Genomic DNA, 23,325 nt, shown 5'->3' on the forward strand with positions numbered 1-23,325 from the left:
AAAAAACTACCAATTTCATTTTCCCCCTTCAGAGTGTAGGAACCCAGGACTAGGCTATCAAAGTCCTGAATATTTATGGGTAGGAGACTGGCCTAAGCCCCTGGTGGTGTTTACAAGATATAAAAACATACAAGACAGAAAAACGTCAGGCCGCCTCAGGGACTCACACCACAGCACGAAGGCCACAGCACATTCCAGCCTGAGAACACACCTAAACACATCACATATCGCCCTTGGCACCTTAACTACAGACGGGTCCTGTTATACAAGGGGGATGCGTTAACAGAGAAGTGCTCATTTAGTGGAAACTTATATAGCAGATTAAGGAAAAAGGGGAGGACCACAAAGCTCATATAATGGAGTACATAGGGTAGAATAGGGTTATGTTAAGAGACCCAGCTGCCATCACACTGGGTCTCAACTGCCCATTCACGTATCACTGGCGTCTTGTACAGCTGATGCTTGTACAATAGGACCCGCCTGTACATAACAACTCAATCATTGCACATCGTTCCACTCTTTCTCCATCCTGAAATAATTCTCCTAACGCTGGTACGACTATGCTCGTACAATAAGACCCGTCTGTACTTAACTACCCAATCACTGCACATTGTTCCTCTTTCTCCATCTTGAAATAACTCTCCTAGCATTGGTACAACTATGCTCGTACAACAGGACCTGCCAGTACTTAACTACTCAATCATTGCACATCGTTCCACTCTTTCTCCATCCTGAAATAAGTCTCCTAACATTGGTACAACCGTAACACTGACAGACAACAGTTGCAATATAAATCATCTCTGCAACACTTAAAATTGATCACCCTAGGCACATAGTCTATTTAACTGCTCCATCATTGCACATCATTTCCCATCTCTGTAATAACACACTTAACATCCACAGTGCCAACATCTCCACAGATACAAATAATTCACCTCCCTGCACTGCTCCAACCTCAATATCTGACCTCGTTTCCCCATGGCACCATACCTACTTAACTACTCTAACTACTTGATCATTGCACATCGTTAATGACATATTGCCCCTTTTTTAAGTACCGAGTTTCATCATCATTGCCATACTCCCTGATAACCACACTGACATACAGTGGATTAAGACAGGGGTGACTATCATACAGTATACCTCTAGCCATCCAAACACAAATGTTGTCTACGTGAGTGATCTGACTAAGCTGGATTGGGTTTTATTTGATTTGGTTAGGTTAGGTTGAATTGGGTTGGGTTACATTATGTTAGGTTAGGACAGAACTGGTATGGCTAGGCTGAGTTAAGTCTACTTGAGTTAGGATGGCTTGGATTAGATTACATAAAATTAGGTTAGGTTACATCAGGTCGGGCTGGGTAGGGTTGTGCTGGTTTGGATTAGATGAGATTAGGTTAGAGTGGTTTGTACTAAGATCACTTCAATTAGGTTAGTTAGGCAGTCCATTATGCTCTGAAAGTGTTTGTACAGTTCATTATATATCAGTTTCTAGTAGTAAATATTTCACTTATAAAGCTGACATATAGAAAAAGGTGATCTCAAAGTACACAGTTACAAATTATAAGTATAGATAGTGCTGCTAAGTACATGTCAGGTTAATTACAATACAATGGTTACCCAGCCAACATCACCTCACTCAAAATTCTGACAACATTACCTCACTCAAAATTCTGACAACACTACCCCACTCAAAATTCTGACAACATTATCCCACTCAAAATTCTGACAACATTATCCCACTCAAAATTCTGACAACATTACCCGACTCAAAATTCTGACATCACTCAACTCAAAATTCTGACAACACTACCCCACTCAAAATTCTGACAACATTACCCCACTCAAAATTCTGACAAAACTATCCCACTCAAAATTCTGACAACATTACCCCCATTCAAAATTCTGACAACATTACCAACTTCCAACACTTCTGGTACATGTTGGTGATATGCCAACCTAAAAACACAGCCACAATCAATTATTTTCTTTTTATAATACCTTCTACCACAATAATTCTACTTTCTACCACAACAACTCTACTTTCTACCACAATTCTACCTTCTACCACAGCAATTCTACCTCACCATCCTCATCACCCACACCCTAAAGCTCTTCTCTGATATCACTCACCTAAGGACTGAAGTGTGGCTGCAATCCTGATACCTAGACATGTAATCAGAACTATCAGGCAGGGAACTCAGCCATAATTACACAGTCGAAGTACAAGTTGAGACTAGCGCATTGTTACAAGTCTTATTGCACATCCGTAATATTTTTTTCCCCACTTAACGGCAGCTTGGTGTCAATATTAAGCTATCATCACCACCATCGTCATCATCAACATCATCATTGTCATCATCACCATCATACTCATCATCATCATCATCACCATTGTCATCATCATCATCATCAGCATCAGCATCCTTATCATCACTGTCATCATCATCATCATCACTGTCATCATCATCATCATCATCATCATCATCACTGTCTTCATCACCATCACCATCATTGTCATCATCATCATCATCAAAGTCATCACTGTCATCATCACCATCACTGTCATCATCATCATCGAGCAAATGTCTGTTAAATCTGTGTATCTGAAGCCATTAGGGATCAAGGCTGACTCACACATCCCTAGAACACTGGCTTCCATCAGCATCATCATCACCTTATTCATACTTAAAAAAATGGGACAAGGTACAAGCACAAGCAAATGTTCAGGGACAATCCTCTGCCAATATAATGTCTATCTATCTATCTATCTATTGCCAGATGCCTTAATCCCTCACACGGGGTGGCCACAAACAAATCGCCTCCACGTCATCCTGTCCTCCGCCATTTCACTGTCCTGCCTTCTGTATTTCTCAATCCTCCCCAAACAACAACGACCATCCCTCCTTCCCATACTCTTTTCCTGTACTCATTTGGTGCATGCTTTGTATTTCTCTCTTATAAAAACTGATTATACTTCCTTCTCATACTCTTTTGCTGCATATTCCTATCTATCTATCTATATACTTAGGCTGCTTGCCCCAAAGAAAGGGAGGTAGCCGAGACACGACGACACACTCCCAATTTACCCATCCACACACACACATTCATTTCTATCATATTCCTATCTCACAAAAATATTTCAATCAACACCATCCATCACAGAATATCCTTCCTTGTCACACACTCTGCTTCAAACTGCTATCACACTAAGAATAATTCACATAACACCTTCCATTGTTACATCTGGCTGAATTCTACTGCTTGCTTCACACTGCTACCACATTAACAACAATACACATAACACCTTCCACTGCTACACCTGGCGGAGAATTATCAGTGAACTTTTACTTTTGGCTGTACCATTATTCAGGAACATGAAGGAACGTTACTGTACCATCTGCTCTCCTCCTTACCATGTTGTGCTGGAACAGAACAACCTTTATTCCCACTTATAAATTGGAGCGAGGTACCTTATGCGGGAAAGTCAAGGAACTTTGATATCTTTCAATGGTGGCCTTACTATGAAAAATGAAAAAAAAACTATGATGATGGGCCACAGTATCATCACCATCATCATCATCATCATTATCATCACCTAAAAAGTTCAGGTGAGGTCCCATAATGAAGGTAACTGAAGGACCCTGAAGCCTAACTTTCACCACGCAGTAGGAATCACACAACCCACACTGAGTTATTCACCCCTGAGTTACATTACAAAACACACATATACTTCCTCTGGCATCATTTAGAAGCCACAGCGTCTTCCCCGATACTTCTCCCCTCTGATACTTCTCCCCTCCAATACTCCCCCCATCCAATACTTCTCCCCTTGGATACTTCTCCCCTCGGATGCTTCTCCATCGACCATAAGCTCTTCTCACCACCACCTGGCCCACGCCGCACCTCAGAAGGGAGAGTTCATGCCCAGCTTTGTGCCGAACTCCAGTCTGGCTCGCTTCTGGTACCTCACGTTCACCCTGGGAGGTGGAATGGGGTTGCTGGTGAGGATGTGGGTTTTGGTGTTTGCTGCCTGTCAACCTCAAGTTCTATCTATCTACCTATTGCCAGACGCCTTAATCCCATAAGGGGCGGTCACAAACAAATCGCCTCCATGTTGTCCTGTCCCCCGCCATTTCACTGCTCTCAAGTTACAGAACTGCTTGCTTTCCTACTGTGTCTACTTCACACCCGAGGCCTGTTCATGTTTCTTCCCCCTGACGTATCATATCAGAGAAACTAATATCTAGGCTGAGGCACATACTAAGCCTCCCTCAGCCTGACGATATTAGCCAGCAGAGGAAAGTGAGAAGCAGAAAATGTTAAATATTAGGCAAACATCTCCCCTCCTGACTTTCTGTTCAGTGTTTGCTACAAGTCGAGTTTTTTCACAGCCTCTCTAAGTTAACCCTCGAATCACTTTCCAAAATTAGCCCTCAAACAATGTGGAACACCTGTAATACTGGGATGAGCTTTTGGGCACCGAGTCTGAGAGATTTTATATAGGAAAGCTTACTGGATGTACTGGAAAGCTCATTGTACTGTATGGACATAATATCTATTGGTATCTTCTCAAAACAATCCCCCTTCCATACCTTACCTTCCCCTACACTACCCTCTCCTCCCCTCCCCTACTCTCCCTTCCCTTACATTGCTCTACCCTTCACTACCCTCTCCTCCCCTCCCAACCCCTCCCCTACTCTCCCTTCCCTTACATTGCTCTACCCTTCACTACCCTCTCCTCCCCTCCCAACCCCTCCCCTACTCTCCCTTTCCTTACATTGCTCTACCCTTCACTACCCTACTTTAAACTACCTCCCCTTCTTCTCCCTGGCCCTACCTTACCCTATCCTTCCCTAACCTACCCTACCCTACCCTACCCTACCCTACCCAACCCAACCCACCCTAACCCAACCCACCCCAACTCAACTCTACCCCACCCTACCCTGTTCACCCTTTTCCCTCCCTCCAACCCTCTCCACCTTTTTCCCTCTTTCCCTCCACCCCTACCCTCTTCTCTCCTTCCCTCCCCTCCCGTACAGCAAGCACTGACCTTATCTCCCGTCGTCTGATGCCCTCGTTGATGGGTATGACGAGCAGTGGCCAGAGGAGCCCAATGAGTACGAGCCAGGGTGGTATATCCCCCAGCCCTGGACACCACACCTCCGCCCCGCCCTGCCCCGGGACCGACAACGACACACTCCCATACACAATCTGCAGGACCAGGCTAGGGGAGAAAAATAATCTTTAAACCCCAAAATACAGTCTTTAAGCCCCAAAATACAGTCTTTAAACTCCAAAATACAGTCTTTAAACCCAAATACAGTCTTTAAATCATAAAATACAGTCTTTAAATCATAAAATACAGTCTTTAAACCACAAAATACAGTCTTTAAACCCAAATAGTCTTTAAATCATAAAATACAGTCTTTAAACCCCAAAATACAGTCTTTAAATGCCAAAATAGCCTTAAAACTCCAAAATACAGTCTTTAAACCCCAAAATACAGTCTTTAAATCATAAAATACAGTCTTTAAACCCTAAAATAGTCTTTAAACCCCAAAATAGCCTTAAAATCCCAAAATACAGTCTTTAAACCCAAATACAGTCTTTAAATCATAGAATAGTCTTTAAACCCTAAAATACAGTCTTTAAATCCCAAAATAGTCTTTAAACCCAAAATACAGTCTTTAAACCCAAGGAACTTTTATTTTAAGGATCTGTAGCTGTGAGGGAAACATTTGTAGCAATCAAAGGGTATCTGAAGGAAGGATTTGCAGCAATGAAGGAAGGAGCTGTAGCAGTGAAGGAAGGAGCTGTAGCAGTGAAGGAAGGAGCTGTAGCAGTGAAGGAAGGAGCTGTAGCAGTGAAGGAAGGAGCTGTAGCAGTGAAGGAAGGATCTGTAGCAGTGAAGGAAAGATCAGGAAGGAACTCTGGCACTGACAGGATTACTGATGGAAGGATCTGTAGCAGAGGAGGAAGGATCTGTAGCAGTGAAGGAAGGATAACTGACAATGATAGGGTTATTGAAGGAATGATGTGAAGCAGTGAAGGATGGATCTTTGGCACTGATAGGGTTACTGAAGGAAGGATTTGTACCACTGGAAGGAATACTGAAGGCTCTAACATATCTAGTTCAAAAGCCTGCCCTTGATTAAGAGGAATGAGGCAATGAGAATGATCTATGAGGCTACATTACACAGCTTTGAACTCCTCCCCTCCCTCCCCCACCTAACCCCAACCCTACTACTCTCAACACCTCATATACGTCAACTGCAAGTCAAATTGGCATCCACATCGTCACTAAAAAAAAAAAAAAAAAAAAAAAAAAAAAAAAAAAAATTATAAGTGAGGTGATCACAATTTAGTTCATTTGAGGTGCACACTCTCTATCTATCTATCTATAGCCCGACGCCCTAATCCCGCAAAGAGTGGCCGCAGACAAAACGCCTCCAAATCACTCTGTCACCCACCATTTGACTGCTCTCCTCCCAACTCACTCCCCCCTCCCTCATATACCTCTCAACTCCATCCCTCCACCTCATCCTCAGTCTCCCCCTCCCTCTCCCTCCCTCCACTTCACCAACATACACCCTCTTAGTCAGTCTTTCATTCTCCATTCTCACGGGAAGTAAATCAATCCTGCCCCAAACCCATCCCTCCCCAACACATTCCAGTCAGGAGGAAATATGTCAGACTTGGTTAGCTATGTTAGATTAGGTCAGTTTACATTAGGTTAGGTTACGTTAGTTCAGAGGAGGTTAGTTAAGTTAGATTACATTACGCAAGGTTGGGTCAGTTTTAATTAGGTTTGGTTAAGTATAGATATGAGGGAGGGGGGAGTGAGTTGGGAGGAGGGCAGTCAAATGGTGGGTGACAGAGCGACTTGGAGGTGTTTTGTCTGCGGCCACCCTTTACAAAGATCAGGTTAGGTTAGGTTAAATTCGTAGGGACAAAACAACTGGTGATGAATTGGCCTTGAGGTGGAATAGTCCTGAAAGGCGTACTCACACGGCAAAGACAGTGGCGGCCCACCAGCGGTTTGTGAGTGGGTTGCGGCACCACAGCTGATACATCCGATGTACGAACGACACCGATATCACACCTGTATGAGGGATATACATGGGAAGAATAGACAGATAGATACACAAAAATTGACAGACAGATAGACAGACAGACAGACAGACTGACAGATAAACAGATTAGATAGATATATAGATAGATAGATGGATAGGTGGAGACAGACAGACATAGATAAATACAGGTAGACAGACAGATTACCACACTCTATTATGGACTCACCTTCCAAACAATCTACTAATGAAGGTTTTGTCCGTGTTAAATTGAGTGGTGAGGCTAATCTTTGGTTTCCCCCAAGAACTCTGACTACTGTACTTCATTTAAAATAGTTACACTTCTTGCCTGTAAGGGCTAACGGAATTTATACCATGTCTTATTGCTTTTAAGGCTCTTGTGTCTGACGAACCAAAGTATGTAACAGAAATGTTAAAACTTCTGCCAGCACATCAAGGTGTGATGTTGCAAAGTGAAGATGATGCCTTGTGCCTTGATGAGCCTTGAGCAGTTTATTAATCATCTTTCTCTGATCCATCTTTCTTCTACACTGCCACTAGGTTTTGTTTTGCTCCGTTTCGTTTTTGACAGCTCTAACAAGCTTGCATGCATCGGTCTTGATCACATAATGGCGGCTCTCCACACCGCTCAATCTCTGGCAGCTTTCCTATTTACAGTAAAAGTCCAATTCTTCGGCATCCAATTCCCCGGCAAATCTGACATTTCGGCAGTTTTGAGAAATAGTCCCATTTATGAAAATCTCTGATCATTCAGCAGATTTTCCGATTTTTTTCGTCAGTCTTGAAATTCTCCATGAGGACCCTCTACTGCTGGGGACTTCTTCCAGCAGTAGCAGACTCCAATCAACCCCTTCTATTGTACATATGTAAATAAGGAACCTACTATAAGTTTAGGTAAGTGCATGTGAACTTGTAGGCCTACTGTACCATTACATTTATATACAGTATGTTCACTAATTTCTTTATTTTTCATATTCATGTATAGTACTGTATTCATTACAGTATTGTACAGTATCAAACAGTATACAGTACTCTCTCCAAACACATTTGTAAGGATATGAGTAGTGATGATAGTGTTCACCGATACATATAAGGTATTGAGTGGGTAGGGTTTTTGATAATTCGGCAATTTTGATTTTTCGGCACTAGCCTGGTCCCATAGATGCCGAAAAATAGGACTTCTACTGTAGTCCCTTATCCCTGAGGACACACTCATGCCTTGTCCCACATCTTTTTCAGTCTACCTCTTGCTACCCTATGTCACGAATCAATTCGCGACATTTCCTTTTTGTGAGAAGCCACGAACTATTAGTGGAAAACTCACTGTGTATCGCTCAGTTAACCGTTTCTCTCTCCATTCCGGGGTATACTTTTCAAATAATTCGTCACCGTTTTCAAAAAGTGACCGATTTAATGCACGTCACTAAGTGCGCTACTGAGCGATACAATTATTTCTTTATCGTTTGCCTCTGCTTCATTCAACCGTTAGCCACGCCTTCTTCCGGTGGCCTGTGCGTCCTGCTTAGGCATTATTTGAATTCAGTCTAGTGGCGGCTTTGACGGAGAGAGGTACTGTGCTCAGAAGTGAAGAGAGGTCAGCTAGCATCCCAAGCTCCACAGAGTATCAGTTTCTTCAAACTCCCACTCCTCGGGTGATACATAGTATTCATCGACTGGTATTTCTTTTGTGTATTTCCTAGTTTTAAGAGCTTAGTTAAGGTGTTTTCCCTAGGCGTAAGTATTTAGCTTTTGTGTGAGTGAGCGAGTGCGTCTCATTTAATTTGATTTGAAATGTAATGTTAAATTTATTTTTGTGATTAATAAATTTAACAGTTCTATTTCTTGAGCTTAATGTAGAGTAAAAATCTTGTTTCATTTCTCCATAATTAAGCTTATTTTCCATACAGCTCCTAGCTTGCATAAACATTTACTATTCATAACTGGTACTTAGACCAGTCTTGTTGTATTAACTTAAAATCCGTTGTGCCAGGAGTTAATGCATCAGCAAGAACCTGATGTTATTATTATTAGTATTAGTATTTATTGTCAGGGGTGATGTAACTTTCTCCAGAGGCTAACAGTACAGTAATTCAGCAATTGTGAGTAATTAGTCTCTGCTGTGTACTGTTGAGAAAGTTTATAAATTCTCGTTCTTGAGAATCTTAGCAAGTCAGCGTAAAGTAATCGTTGCTTGATGTAGCAAGACAATCATTGTCTCTGCTCTTCAATATTATTGAATATTATTATCAATTTAAATAACATTAACGCCCCATGAAAATTAAATCTTTCTTCCTTCAGAAGAAAGATTTCAATATACATATATATAAATCCTAACTCAGTCACACAAGATTCACACTGTGGTGTGTGTGCTATCCTGCTACAGGAGAAAATCGCAGTCGCCAGTGAGTGAAAAAACCTCGTATTTACGTTAATAAAAGCAAGCTTGAGGGAAAAACTCCGTGACGACGGTGAAAATCCTGTACTCAGGTCAAACTGAGCGAAAATTCGCTACATTTACACTGACAACTAATTGTTGTGTAGCGTGGTGTATGTAATACACGGTGTAGGTGTGACAGTTGTAGTGTAACTGTACCTACGTGTAAAATGACACAGTAAATAATATGGCGACGACGAAGGCAGACGAGAAGAGGCGGCAGCGTGCGGCAGACGATCAGCTGGCCCGCACAGCAAAACTGCTACACCCATTGCTGAACCTGCAAAACCAATTAAGGTGGAGCATCAAAAGTGTCAATGAGACAAAATTCTTATTATGTTACAATTACTCTCTCTGGCTAGCAGTCAGTACATGCTATGAAAAGTACACTCGAGGTCGCCATTAATTTTAGCACACGATTATGGTCGGCAAGTTGAGAATCCCTGTGCAAACTCGGGTCTTCCATAGCCTCGAACTGCACACGGGTCCTCAACCTGTGCCTCAACCTACAGTACTTATATTAATATCGGAGAGCTGAGAAACCTTGTGCAAACTTGGGTCTTCCATAGCCTCAAGTCGCCTCTGCAGAGTTCTCACTTCCCCCTTAACCTACAATACAATACTTATATTAGTACCGGAAAGCTGAGAATCCTTGTGCAAACTTGGGTCTTCCATAGCCTCAAGTCGCCTCTGCAGAGTTCTCACTTCCCCCTTAACCTACAGTACTTATATTAATATCGGAGAGCTGAGAAACATTGTGCAAACTTGGGTCTTCCATAGCCTCAAGTCGCCTCTGCAGAGTTCTCACTTCCCCCTTAACCTACAATACAATACTTATATTAGTACCGGAAAGCTGAGAATCCTTGTGCAAACTTGGGTCTTCCATAGCCTCAAGTCGCCTCTGCGGAGTTCTCTCTCGAACTTCCCCCTTAACCTACAATACAATACCCGGTACTTATATTAGTACCGGGAAGCTGAGAATCCTTATGCAAACTTGGGTCTTCCATAGCCTCAAGTCGCCTCTGCGGAGTTCTCACTTCCCCCTTAACCTACAATACAATACTTATATTAGTACCGGAAAGCTGAGAATCCTCGTGCAAACTTGGGTCTTCCATAGCCTCAAGTCGCCTCTGCGGAGTTCTCTCTCGAACTTCCCCCTTAACCTACAATACTTATATTAGTATTGGGAAGCTGAGAATCCTTGTGCAAACTTGGGTCTTCCATAGCCTCAAGTCGCCTCTGCGGAGTTCTCTCTCGAACTTCCCCTTTAACCTACGATACTCGTGTATGTACAGGCCCTGGACATACTGTGTCCTGTGGGGCCAACAAGTGAGACGTCAGGTCTACACTTTTGACTGGGAACCAGGCTAGTCCTTGGATTACTCAAATCTCTGAGGATGCCTATCACGGAACCCAGCATACAACAACTGCCCATATTAGTCAGCAGTTAGTAGGCGAGACATCAGGTCTGCACCTACGTTATCACTTCCCTTGATGTATCTCACAACAAGGTTAAACTGCTGTAAATACAGTGTCCAGCGTGTCAATCTTGCATTAGCCGTCTTGGTCGTGCTAAGACTAGTGAGTGGCATATGGTCAGTTTCCAGAACAAATGATGCCCCAAATAAATAATAATAATATTAACACCATCAACCACAGCCAAGAGTTCCTTCTCAACAGTACTGTAATTCCTCTCGGCAGGTTTTAGCCTACGGCTGTGGTATGCCACTGGGAAGATTCCACCTTCCGATTCCTGCATCAATACAGCACCTACTCCATCTTGTGAAGCATCAGTGCGCAGTATGAAAGGTTTGCTGGAATCAGGCAACTGCAAAATGGGCTCCTTGCACAACATATTCTTGAGGGTGGCAAAAGATCTCTCTTGTGCTTCTCCCCATTCAATGGTGTTTGGAGCATATTTCCGTAGCACTTCGTACAACGGTTGGGCAATGAGAGCAAAGTTGGGAATAAAACTCCTATAATATCCCACTAGGCCAAGAAATGCCCTAACCTGTTTCTTGGTCACGGGTCTCGGGGCTTCTTTAACCTTCCTGATCTTATCACCCTGACACCTGCAGTGATTGTTGCCAACAATATGACCAAGGAACTCCACCTCACTGTGAGCAATCTTGCATTTGCTAGGCTTCACAGTCATGTTGAAACTCTGGAGTCTACTGAAGACAATTTCCATGAGTCTGAGGTGCTCCTCCAATGTGGCGGAATGAACGAGGACATCGTCAACGAACATCTCTACTCCTATAATACCATGGAGCACTTGTCTCATGGCACGATTGAATACTGCTGGGGAATTGGTAAGTCCGAATGGGAGGACTTTATACTGGTACAACCCCCTAGGAGTAGCAAAGGCAGTGAACTGACGACTCTCAGGATGAAGGGGAATCTGGAAGAATCCCTTCGCTAGGTCAAGCTTACGTGAAATATCGTGACCCTGCCAGCTTGGAGAAGATGGCAATATGGTCACCCATTGGCTCAGCATCCACTTTGGTGATTGCATTGAGCCTTCTATAGTCGCCACAAATCCTGACTCCACCATCTTTCTTGCGGACTACTACCATCGGACTACAGTAAGGAGATGAGGACTTTTCGATAATGCCTGCTGTCTCCATGTCAGCAATTTCCTTATCTACTGCACCCTGTAGTCGCATGGGAATCGGATATGGTTTAACCTTTATAGGAGCATTGCTGGTCAACTCAATTTTATGACACGCAACCTTTGCAAGTCTAGGTTGGTCTGAAAAGACATCAGCATACTGACAGAGCAGTGACCATAAGGCATTCTGGTCCCCTACTGCTAAGTCAGGGTTAAGTGAAACATCTCCGACAGTCTCTTCCTGATGGGACTGAGCGGTTAAGGGCTCGTCATCATGGTCATCAGCTGGTATCACCGCAGCTGCCCCGGTTTCTTCCAGTGGCTGGTCACTATCATCAGCTACTCGTAGGCCAGTCTCCCTCGGGGTCTGACTCATGATAAGCCTTCAACATGTTAATGTGGAACCTTTTACGAAGATTCCCCATCTGTATTATGTAGTTGAGGTCTGAAATGCGCTCTACTACATTGAATGGACCCTTCCACTGCGCCAACAACTTGTTCTGGGCAGTGGGGAGTAATACCAAGCATTTATCGCCTGGACTAAACTTCCGAAGCTTTGCCTTCTTATCGTAATAAGCCTTTTGAACTTCACGCGCCTTGATCAGTTCTTCCTTAGCTAACTCGCACGTCGACTGGAGGCGGTCAGCCAAATCAAGGACGTAGGTGTAGGTGGTCTTGACTTCAGGGTCGGGTTCTTCATCGTCCCATAACTCACGAAGGACTTGAAGTGGGCCCCGGACCGACCTCCCATACACCAGTTCAAAGGGTGAGAATTTCAATGAATGCTGTGGGGCTTCTCGATAAGCAAATAGAAGAGGAGCAATGAACCGGCCATTCCTTTGGCTGTTCGGCGGTCATGCGCCTCAACATCTTCTTGAGAGTTCCATTGAACCTCTCACACAACCCGTTACACATGGGATGATACGGCGTAGTTCGTAAGCCTCGGATGGACAGCAACCTGAACGTTTCGTTCATCATTGCCGAAGTGAACTGCGAACCCCGGTCGCTTAAGACCTCCTTAGGGATACCTACACGACAGAACACTTCAATTAATGCCTCAGCAACAGTGACGGCCTCTATATTCTTAAGGGCCACGGCTTCAGGCCACCGTGTGCTGAAATCAACTATAGTGAGGATATACTTTGATCCATCACTAGCCCTAGGACAGATTGGCCCAACTATGTCAACTGCTACTCTCTCGAACGGTTCAGAGATTATGGGCATTGGCTTCAATGGCGCAGGACGGACACGTCCCCGGTCAGTGGTACGCTGACACACATCACAGGAACGTACAAGCCTCGTTATTTCCCGTCCCATTCCTGGCCAGAAAAAGTCAGCATGGATGCGGTCAGAGGTCTTCTTATGACCCATGTGACCTCACATCGCTGAACAGTGACCTAATTCAAACACTGCTCGGCGATACTTTGCAGGAACGACAAACTGCAGTCGAACCTCACCCTGGGGTGTCTGTGACTCACGGTACAGCCGTCCTCGCTACGAAGGAACCTGGCTTGACCTCCCCGTGAATACTTGGTCACTTTACCCTCCAGCTTCTTGCGCACTGAGGCAAGTGTCGAGTCAGTCTGTTGCTCTTGGACAACATCTTGACTACGAATCAGATCTTGCGGCGTTGCGACGGTCAACGGAGTGACGCGATCTGGAGCCTTGGCCATGGCTCGTGTTATTGCAGCAGCCGAAGTCTGCGTAGCAACATCTACGGCACAACTATTTTTGATGCCAGGTATGTTGCCTAAGATGAGGTCAAATAAAGGTTCTGGCATGACAACTGCAGCTGTCAAGCCAGTGAAAAATGGAGACGCCACCTGGATACGTGCCTCAGGGAACAATCTCACTGATCCATCAATAAGTCTAACTTGGATCTGTCGACCTGTATACTCATCAGGCCGAACTAAACTCTGCTTAACAGAGCAACCTGAGGAACCATTGTCCCTCAGGACATTTACAGAAACACCTCCCACAGACCCTGGCTGAACAAGAAAGGCAGTGTTGCTGGTGGAAGGGTCTGAGGAGGTAGCAGCCAGTCATTCATGAGACTGCGGAACAACCGATGCAGCAAACGTGGCACCCTGGGAACTAGGTGTCTGAGGAGAGTTCATGGTCGGAGGGGACTTGCGAACTGTTGGGAAGTACCTGTACTGGTAGAGATGACACCACCGGGTACTTGTGGAATGAAGGCTGCATTTGCCTCCTGCCTCCGATACACTAATTGACCTGACTGAGGGTTACGTGGCTTGTCCTTGTATTGCTGCTGATGCTTGGGAAACTGCTGCTGGTTGGGGTGCTTGTTGTACCGTCTTCCACTCAGATTTCTGAGTGTTTTGCCCTGGTCCTTCTGTGGTTTGCTTGGACCTTGACCATTACTCTGAGAACGGCCTTGGTGCTGGGATTCAGTCTGAGACGGCTTCCCAGACTTAGCAGTATCTTTTCTGCTCCAGGTGTTTTGCTTACGAGCTTGATACCCGTATGCAGTAAAGAATGCGTCAGCCTTCTCTGCCATTTGGCTGGCATCTTTCACCTGGCAGATCTTAAGCTGTGCTATGAGCTCAGCAGGCCACGACCTCTCTAGCTGTGTACGCAGCATAAGGTCAATTATCCCCTCACGCGTGGAAGGAGTTTCATCTTTCTCCATCCACTCATTTAAGTAAGCTGTGAGACGATCAAGGAACTGAACAGCTGTCTCCTTGTCTTGGAGACGAGCTCGCATGAACTGAACTTTGGCGTCGTCTACTGTGAGACCATACGCCTTAATGAGTGCAGCTTTCATCATCTCATATGTGAGATTGTCTCCACGAATTCTGTGGAGAATATCGAGGGCAGGGCCCTCAAATAGGCTAAGAAACTGAAGCCGCTTAGCTGCCTCATCCAGTTGATATAAGTCTGCCATGTCCTCAAAACGAGCTATGTACGGCTCGATTCGCTCGCTTTCCTTGTATGAAGGAAGCTTGATGCGTGGGGTCGCCAGGACATGTGCAGGAGGGAACGCTCGTGGAGCTTTGACCAACTGCACCAGACGTGTCTGAAGCCAAGGAATCTCGCTTGAGCTTCATCATTTCAAGTTCATGTTTTTCTCGTGCCTCACGTTCGGCACGTTCATGTTCTCGTTCTCGCTCGCGTTGTTCACGCTCGTATTCGCGCTGTTCTCGCTCTTTTTCTAACTCGAGCTCGCGTTGTTTCTGCTCGTATTCGCGCTGTTTCTCACGCTGCTCTTGTTCATAAGCACGCTCTCTTTCACGTTCCTCACGCTGTTCTCGCTCGTATTCGCGCTGAATCCTACGCTCTTCACGAGCATCTTTCTCACGTTCTTGCTCGTAATTGAACCGTGAGAGAACGTAACTCTGTATTTTCTCTGGGTCTGTGAGACCAATATCTTTGGCTTCCTGTACATATACAGCTGTAGCCATGATGCTAGCTCAATTTACTAAGTAACCGAAATTGAGTACTGACTGCTTATATACGAATAATAATAAACACAAGTAAAGAATACAGACACAAGCTAGTGGTGACCAGTCTTATCTAGTTAACTGGCAAAGAATAAATCAAAAATGTAAATGACTGGGAAGACTCAATAATAAACACAATGGGTACGGCGACTTCCCAGGAGCGAATAAAATCGTCTGGCGTTACCAAGAATAAACTAGAGTTAAGTACTCTATTGATTTATAAAGCAAAAACTCACTTGCTAAATTAACGGTAAACACCAGTAAGCTTGTGCCTATAAACTTTAATGATAAATACCTAAATATGAATGAGTGAGCACTATCTCGTGAATAGCTTTAGAGCTAGGAGTTAATATCCTGGAATGAGGTCGCCAATTGTCACGGGGTTTTTAAAATATCACGGTAATTTTGAAATAAATGGTTAAATGTTATTTAAATTGATAATAATATTCAATAATATTGAAGAGCAGAGACAATGATTGTCTTGCTACATCAAGCAACGATTACTTTACGCTGACTTGCTAAGATTCTCAAGAACGAGAATTTATAAACTTTCTCAACAGTACACAGCAGAGACTAATTACTCACAATTGCTGAATTACTGTACTGTTAGCCTCTGGAGAAAGTTACATCACCCCTGACAATAAATACTAATACTAATAATAATAACATCAGGTTCTTGCTGATGCATTAACTCCTGGCACAACGGATTTTAAGTTAATACAACAAGACTGGTCTAAGTACCAGTTATGAATAGTAAATGTTTATGCAAGCTAGGAGCTGTATGGAAAATAAGCTTAATTATGGAGAAATGAAACAAGATTTTTACTCTACATTAAGCTCAAGAAATAGAACTGTTAAATTTATTAATCACAAAAATAAATTTAACATTACATTTCAAATCAAATTAAATGAGACGCACTCGCTCACTCGCACAAAAGCTAAATACTTACGCCTAGGAAAAACACCTTAACTAAGCTCTTAAAACTAGGAAATACACAAAGGAAATACCAGTCGATGAATACTTTGTATCACCCAGGTGTTTGGAGTTTGAAGAAACTGATACTCTGTGGAGCTTGGGATGCTAGCTGACCTCTCTTCACTTCTGAGCACAGTACCTCTCTCCGTCAAAGCCGCCACTAGACTGAATTCAAATAATGCCTAAGCAGGACGCACAGGCCACCGGAAGAAGGCGTGGCTAACGGTTGAATGAAGCAGAGGCAAACGATAAAGAAATAATTGTATCGCTCAGTAGCGCACTTAGTGACGTGCATTAAATCGGTCACTTTTTGAAAACGGTGACGAATTATTTGAAAAGTATACCCCGGAATGGAGAGAGAAACGGTTAACTGAGCGATACACAGTGAGTTTTCCACTAATAGTTCGTGGCTTCTCACAAAAAGGAAATGTCGCGAATTGATTCGTGACACCCTACCCCTAACATTAACACTTCTCACTTTCTGCGCCCAATTATCATCCCCCATTCTCTCCATATGCCCAAACCATCTCAATCTACCCCTCCTCATCACACCAATACACTTCAGTCCCATCCTACTTCCCAAACCATCTCAATATATCCCTCCTCATCACAACACCAATATTCTCCAGTCCCATCCTGCCTCTCAACTCTTCTATTGTAAAACTAGCCAAAAAAAAAAACTGCTATTATTGATGAGGTAACTGATTTCTGCCAACACTCACAGCCTTTCTCTTATCAAAATGCTGTAATCTGGAACAGGTGTTGTGATGGGTGAATACAAAGGTTATCTGTTGCCACACCTGCTGATGAAGGTGTATGGAATATGAATGATGTTATAATTTTCGTAACTGTAAAAGTGTAAACGAGTGGCCAGTGCTAGTGAATGCCCTATTGGAAGAACTGGCACTTTTGAGAGACTTAAGACCTGATTATTATTATTATCATCATTATCACCATTATTATTATTATTATTATTATTATCATTATTATTATTATTATTATTATTATTATTATTACTACTACTACTACTACATTATTCTTACTATTATTAAAAGATATATATAGAGATAAATAAATCAATAGATAAACAGTCAGATTAATAGAAAGATAGACAGAATTACAGTATACAGTATCTACAAAATTTCAACACTCACAGAAGTAGAGGACAATGAGGAAGGCGACGGCATTCTGCACAGTGTTGAGTGAGTCAGCGTACTGGTCACCCCAGCCCCCCCACCTGGCCACCTCCCCCACACCTCCCTCTCGGCTTGTGCTGTGGCAGATGAGAGGGAACACATCATCATCACCATCATCATCGCACCAACACAGCCCAACAAAACATCATCACCATCATCCCATCACCACAGCCCAACATAACATCATCACCACCTTCCCACCACCACAGCCCAACATATCATCACCATCATCCCACCAACATAACATCATCACCATCATCGCACCAATACTGCCCAACATAACATCATCACCATCTTCCCACCACCACAGCCCAACGTAACACCATCACCATCATCCCACCACAACAGCCCAGCCTCACTATACGACTGGATTACTTCATAACCACAGACTGTATAGCGACTGACAATATGGTCCAGCGATGCAATTATAATGTGGGTTGAATGGGGATGTGTTTTGAGATGAGGGTCACCTACTCAAAAAAGTCTATTAACAAATTTCTAACAAACTTAAAGTGGTTCCTTGTCAGGTCTGAGCCTTCATCATAACAAGGGTAAGGCTGCCACACCACCACCACCATAAACATTCACACCACTGCCACACCAAACACACCACTGCCACACCACACACACACACCACCACCACACTACAGACACATCACACACACCACCACCACACCACACACACACCACACACACCATAAAGTAGATGTGCATTGTTTACTTCTTCAATACAGGAGTTTTTTTTTTTTTATTCTATCTCCAGACAATTTTGGTGAAGAGATTTAGCAAGGCAATAACTACACTCCATTTAGCATAACTAGGCCCAGATATTCATCCTTTTTCCAAGTTATTTAACAGCTCAAATGCAGGAGATAATGCCATGATTCAGCATCCTTTCACCTGCATGTCTCCAAGACCAGCACCATATACTATAGCAAGACTCTGAGGTTGTCATTATCGTACCCTGGCAACCTACCCGTCAACTGCGCTTCTGATTTTGTGTATAACTATGACATCCATGTGATTCGTGTATAATACGATACGCATGTTTTTTTTTTTTTTTCATTCATTGCCAGATGCCATGTATCCCAAACAGGGTGGCCAAGGGCTTAGAGTTAATTGTTTTACAGGGAGGGGCACTAATCCTCCACCAACCCCACTTGACATGTAGGGATTCGTGTACAATATGATAAACGTGTGATTCGTGTACAATATGTTCATGTATAATATTCGTGTATAATAATGTGATTCGTGTCTAATATGATACGAAATCAGACGCACAGTTGACGGGTAGGTTGCCAGGGTATGATAAGGACAACCTCAGAGTCGTGTGCCATGACAACAGCACTAATCTACTGTCACATCTCAGCATTCAAGACAGACAGACGGCAATATTAGGCCAAGTCAAAGTAAAACCACAAAAACACAAAGTAAAAACAGTCTGATCTCTTTGGCTCTAAAAGTCTCACCTAAACTGAGTAAAATTGTGCCTGCCTCACTCACCCATTGGCCAACACGACAGGAACCTGGTCCGGGTAGACGTAGGTGCATGTGGCGCTGTGGTGCCGGGCGATGTCACGGCAGAATGTGGCAAGCGTCAGGCCGCCACACACCACCGCCACAAACACCGACGGCACAAACTTGCATGCGTAATACTGCACCACGTAACGCAGGGTCTGGGGAGGAGAGGCGTTTGCTAGCGGTGACTCAAACAAATACATTGAGGTGGTTTGGCCATGTGCAGAGGATGGAGAGTGAGAGACTGACGAGGAGAGTGTATGTGAGTGAGGTGGAGGGGGGAAGAGGGAGGGGGAGGCCAAGGATGAGATGGAGGGATGGAGTGGAGAAGTATATGGGAGAGGGGGGTGTGAGCTGGGAGCAGGGCAGTGAAATGGCGGGGGACAGGGCGACATAGAGGCAATTTGTTTGTGGCCACCCCTTATGCGATTAAGGTGTCTGGATACAGATAGATGAATAGATAGATAGATAGATAGACAGATAGACTCAAACAATACACCCTGCCCTTCATACACTGGTGAGGGATGCCTTCACATGGTGGCACCAATACAACTGAACTACTCCACTGCCTGGCCATACAAACATAGCTCACCTCCCATCCCTAACTCACAAAAAGAGAAAGAGAATTGGACGCTGGGACGAGGAACTCTTCAGCCTGTAATCCACTGAGTTCATACAAAGCTGAGCCTGTCTTTTCAACTACTACTACTACTTCCACTACTACTATTACTACTACTACTACCACTACCACCACACCACAAAACACATAATCACCTCAAACATCTCTCTCTCTCACAACATACACAATCCATCAACACAGCCTCAACGAGAGATCTCTGGGGGTGTCCAACTGAAGCGGGCGGTTTGCATTAGGGCACCGGGCATATGTCCTGATTATCCTCGGCCACAACAACATGAAAAATTTGATGATGATGATGATGATGATGATGATGATGATGATGATGATGATGGTGATGATGATGGTGATGATGATGATGATGATGGTGATGATGATGGTGATGATGATGATGATGATGGTGATGATGATGGTGATGATGATGATGATGATAATGATGATGATGATGATGATGATAATGATGATGGTGATGATGATGGTGATGATGATGATGATGATGATGATGATGATGGTGATGATGATGATGATAATGATGATGATGATGAAGATGATGATGGTGATGATGATGATGATGATGATGATGGTGATGATGATGATGATGATGATGATGATGGTGATGATGATGATGATGGTGATGGTGATGGTATGATGATGGTGATGACAGATACAGGAGGATGCAAGAGTTGTTTTTGCTATTTTTGTGGTCCCTGGCTCACCTCAGTGTGAGCCTAGTGAAGTGCAGGCTGAAGTTACCCTTTTCCTGCAGCCCACCATCCTCCTTTTGGGGGATAGGGAGGGAGTTGAGGGACATTTGTACAGGCAGTCAGTGGATCAACCTAAGTATATCAGTGCCACCACATGAAGGCATCCCTCTCCAGTAGCAGGCTGGGATAGGATTGTAGTACAGTAATTAATACGCTATAGTTGCGAAGGGTGACTCTGAGGTTATCGTGCCCTAGCTACCTACCATTCAAGAGTGTGTCTGATTTTGTGCATAATATGAGACACGTGTGATTCGTGTATAATATGTTCGTGTAAAATAATATTCGTGTATAATATGATACAAAATCAGACGCATTTTTGAATGATAGGTTGGCAAGGTACCATAATGACAACCTCAGAATCGTGCGCCGCGACTATACCACTAATGCAAGAACATAATAACACTCTAGAACAACAGAACACATAAATATAACAGTGCCAGAACAACCAGGTGAGGTGCTGAGTGCTGTTACCTGTCTAGTGAGTGTGACGGTGTTCTTGCCGGTGGCCTGGTTCATGACGGCTGGGTTGGTTGGCGCCGCAACGAGGGAGATGGACAGCGCCGGCACCACCACACACACCAACCACACCACATCACCTGCAGTTGTAAATAATAATAATAACAGTAATAATAGTAGTAGTAATAAATAATCATCATCATCCAATCCTACACTGTCCCATGAGACACATAGGAGGTCAGGGCTTGGCAAGTTGGTCCTGACATTTAAGATGAGAGTGACCAGCCTCACTCATCCCTGAGTGGCATTACGTGAGCAATAAACCCCAACCATCCTTTGGATGTAAACCTTCACCGGCTATATCCAATTGGAGCACTGTAATTAACCACTAAACCACCAGGCGCCATTATTTGGTTATATGGTTACCACCCAGCGTAGTAAATGGTTTCCTGGTATACAGGAAACCATTTGACTTGTCACCCAGTGTAGAGTCACCCATAGGCAGAAGGAAGAGGAAACAAAGAAGGAAAGAAAGACAAAAGTGGGAGTGTAAAGTCACCCGCGGGCAGAAGGAAGAGGAAAGAATGAAGGAAAGACTGTTGTTGTTACTGAGTAAAATAAATACACCTGCACCTACCCGAAGACAGGAGTGGCGGGAGGACTGCAGTAGCAGCAAGGAATTGTAGAAGAGTGAGAGAGAGACAGCAACATGCCCAGAACTGCAGGCAACTCATCAACTGCTGCATGTAGTGACGTGACTGCCATGGAGACAAAAAGAGATGTTAGTTACTATCATACGTGTCTTGTTGTTTGCCGGAATCAAAAGATTCGGCAAGCATGTTGGTCAGTTCTACATATTTGTCTGTCTGTTTGTTTGTCTGCCTTCTACAGGTCACAATTTTGCACCAATCACTCTGAAAAAAAATTCAAAAGGTTGATATCCATAAACCCTGGCAGCCTATTGTTTATCACCATAATCAGTCAAAGGCCCTGGGCTGGGTGGGGGCTGAAACCCTTCAATGGCCAAGGGTCCAGAAATCATCGGGACCCAGTGGCTGGCCCTGGCACCATTTTTTCAATTTTTTTTCCTTACCAAACTGAAATGTCTGGCACACCTGGCAATGCAATTTTTAGCTCCCCAAATCCATCCTGTGCTCTGCAATGAAGCGCAAAAAATTTCCCCAAGTGACTGCCTACACGCCATGAAAACTATGCAGACACAATCGGATCTCTACCTATGGCAGTTTCATTTGTCTGTCCATCAACCTATCTACCTATCCATGAGACAATTTTAGTACAGTACAATCCCAGTTAACCGGGTGGCTTGGGGAATTTACCTTCCCGGTTACAGATTTTTCCCGTATTTCTGATTTTCAAGTCAAATCTATACAAAGGCTATCACAGCAGTAAATACAGTTCAGGTACTCACCAGTCACATTAGGGGTTACACTAAGAGATTCCGCCTGAAAAACTGCCTTGTAAACACACACCATGGTCATAACGCACGTGTGCAATGTCTAGCAATTTGCAGTACTGCAAATTGCACCAGTCCATTGTTTACCGAATTACTGTATTCATTATATGTACTGTACTCATAAAAATTGAAAAATAAAATAAAGAAATAAAAGCTTGAACATTTATTAGTGAACTGATGATGTGTTAAGACTGCACTGCAGAATTATCACGACACCTGTGCCCCCACGTGAGTTTGTTTACGTTTCTGACCCCGACTGGTCTTCTTCTTCCCTACCTGACCTCCATCACTCCACCCCTCACCTGCCACTCAGCTGTTTTGCAGAAAATAAAATGAATGATGTACGTATGAAATGCAGGCATATTATTTATTTATTTTTCTTCCAACAAAGTAAACTTTCATTCCTATTAACATTTATATTCAAGCATTAGTGTTTTATAATGTTCGCCTTTTTCAAGTCCGTTGCATATGTCCAGCTTCTGTTTCAAGGTAAGCACGATACGCTTACGTTTAGTTTGCACTTTAGGCATTTTGGAGTGTACAAATTACCGTCTATCAGAGGAACACAATAGCAAGAGACCTTGTTTACTGTCTGGTGGCAAAACGCAGACTGGTGATTTTTGGAGGGTGTGGAGGATGACTGAATTCAAGTAGGGGAAAGAGGGGGAGAGGAGGGGTGGTTAAGAGGATTTGCTAGGGATTTA

At 43.7% G+C, this 23,325-nt stretch overlaps 1 protein-coding gene across 1 annotated transcript in view; it reads right to left on the reverse strand.

The window, feature by feature from the left end:
* Positions 1-3,907: 3,907 nt before the first annotated feature.
* The window catches only part of l(2)k05819 (transmembrane protein 94-like protein l(2)k05819), a 96,045-nt gene continuing 76,627 nt past the window's right edge, over positions 3,908-23,325 (reverse strand). The window contains exons 23-29 of the mRNA XM_080273177.1: positions 21,785-21,905; positions 21,163-21,287; positions 19,276-19,448; positions 17,731-17,849; positions 7,012-7,105; positions 5,054-5,227; positions 3,908-3,980 (exon numbers count right to left, since the gene is read on the reverse strand). Coding sequence (XP_080129303.1) covers positions 3,908-3,980; positions 5,054-5,227; positions 7,012-7,105; positions 17,731-17,849; positions 19,276-19,448; positions 21,163-21,287; positions 21,785-21,905 — 879 coding nt within the window. The remainder of the gene's footprint in view (positions 3,981-5,053; positions 5,228-7,011; positions 7,106-17,730; positions 17,850-19,275; positions 19,449-21,162; positions 21,288-21,784; positions 21,906-23,325) is intronic.

This window comes from Coenobita brevimanus, chromosome 53 (genome assembly GCF_032717465.1).
Source record: "Coenobita brevimanus isolate Jiangsu-jjx chromosome 53, ASM3271746v2, whole genome shotgun sequence".
NCBI lineage: Eukaryota > Metazoa > Arthropoda > Malacostraca > Decapoda > Coenobitidae > Coenobita > Coenobita brevimanus.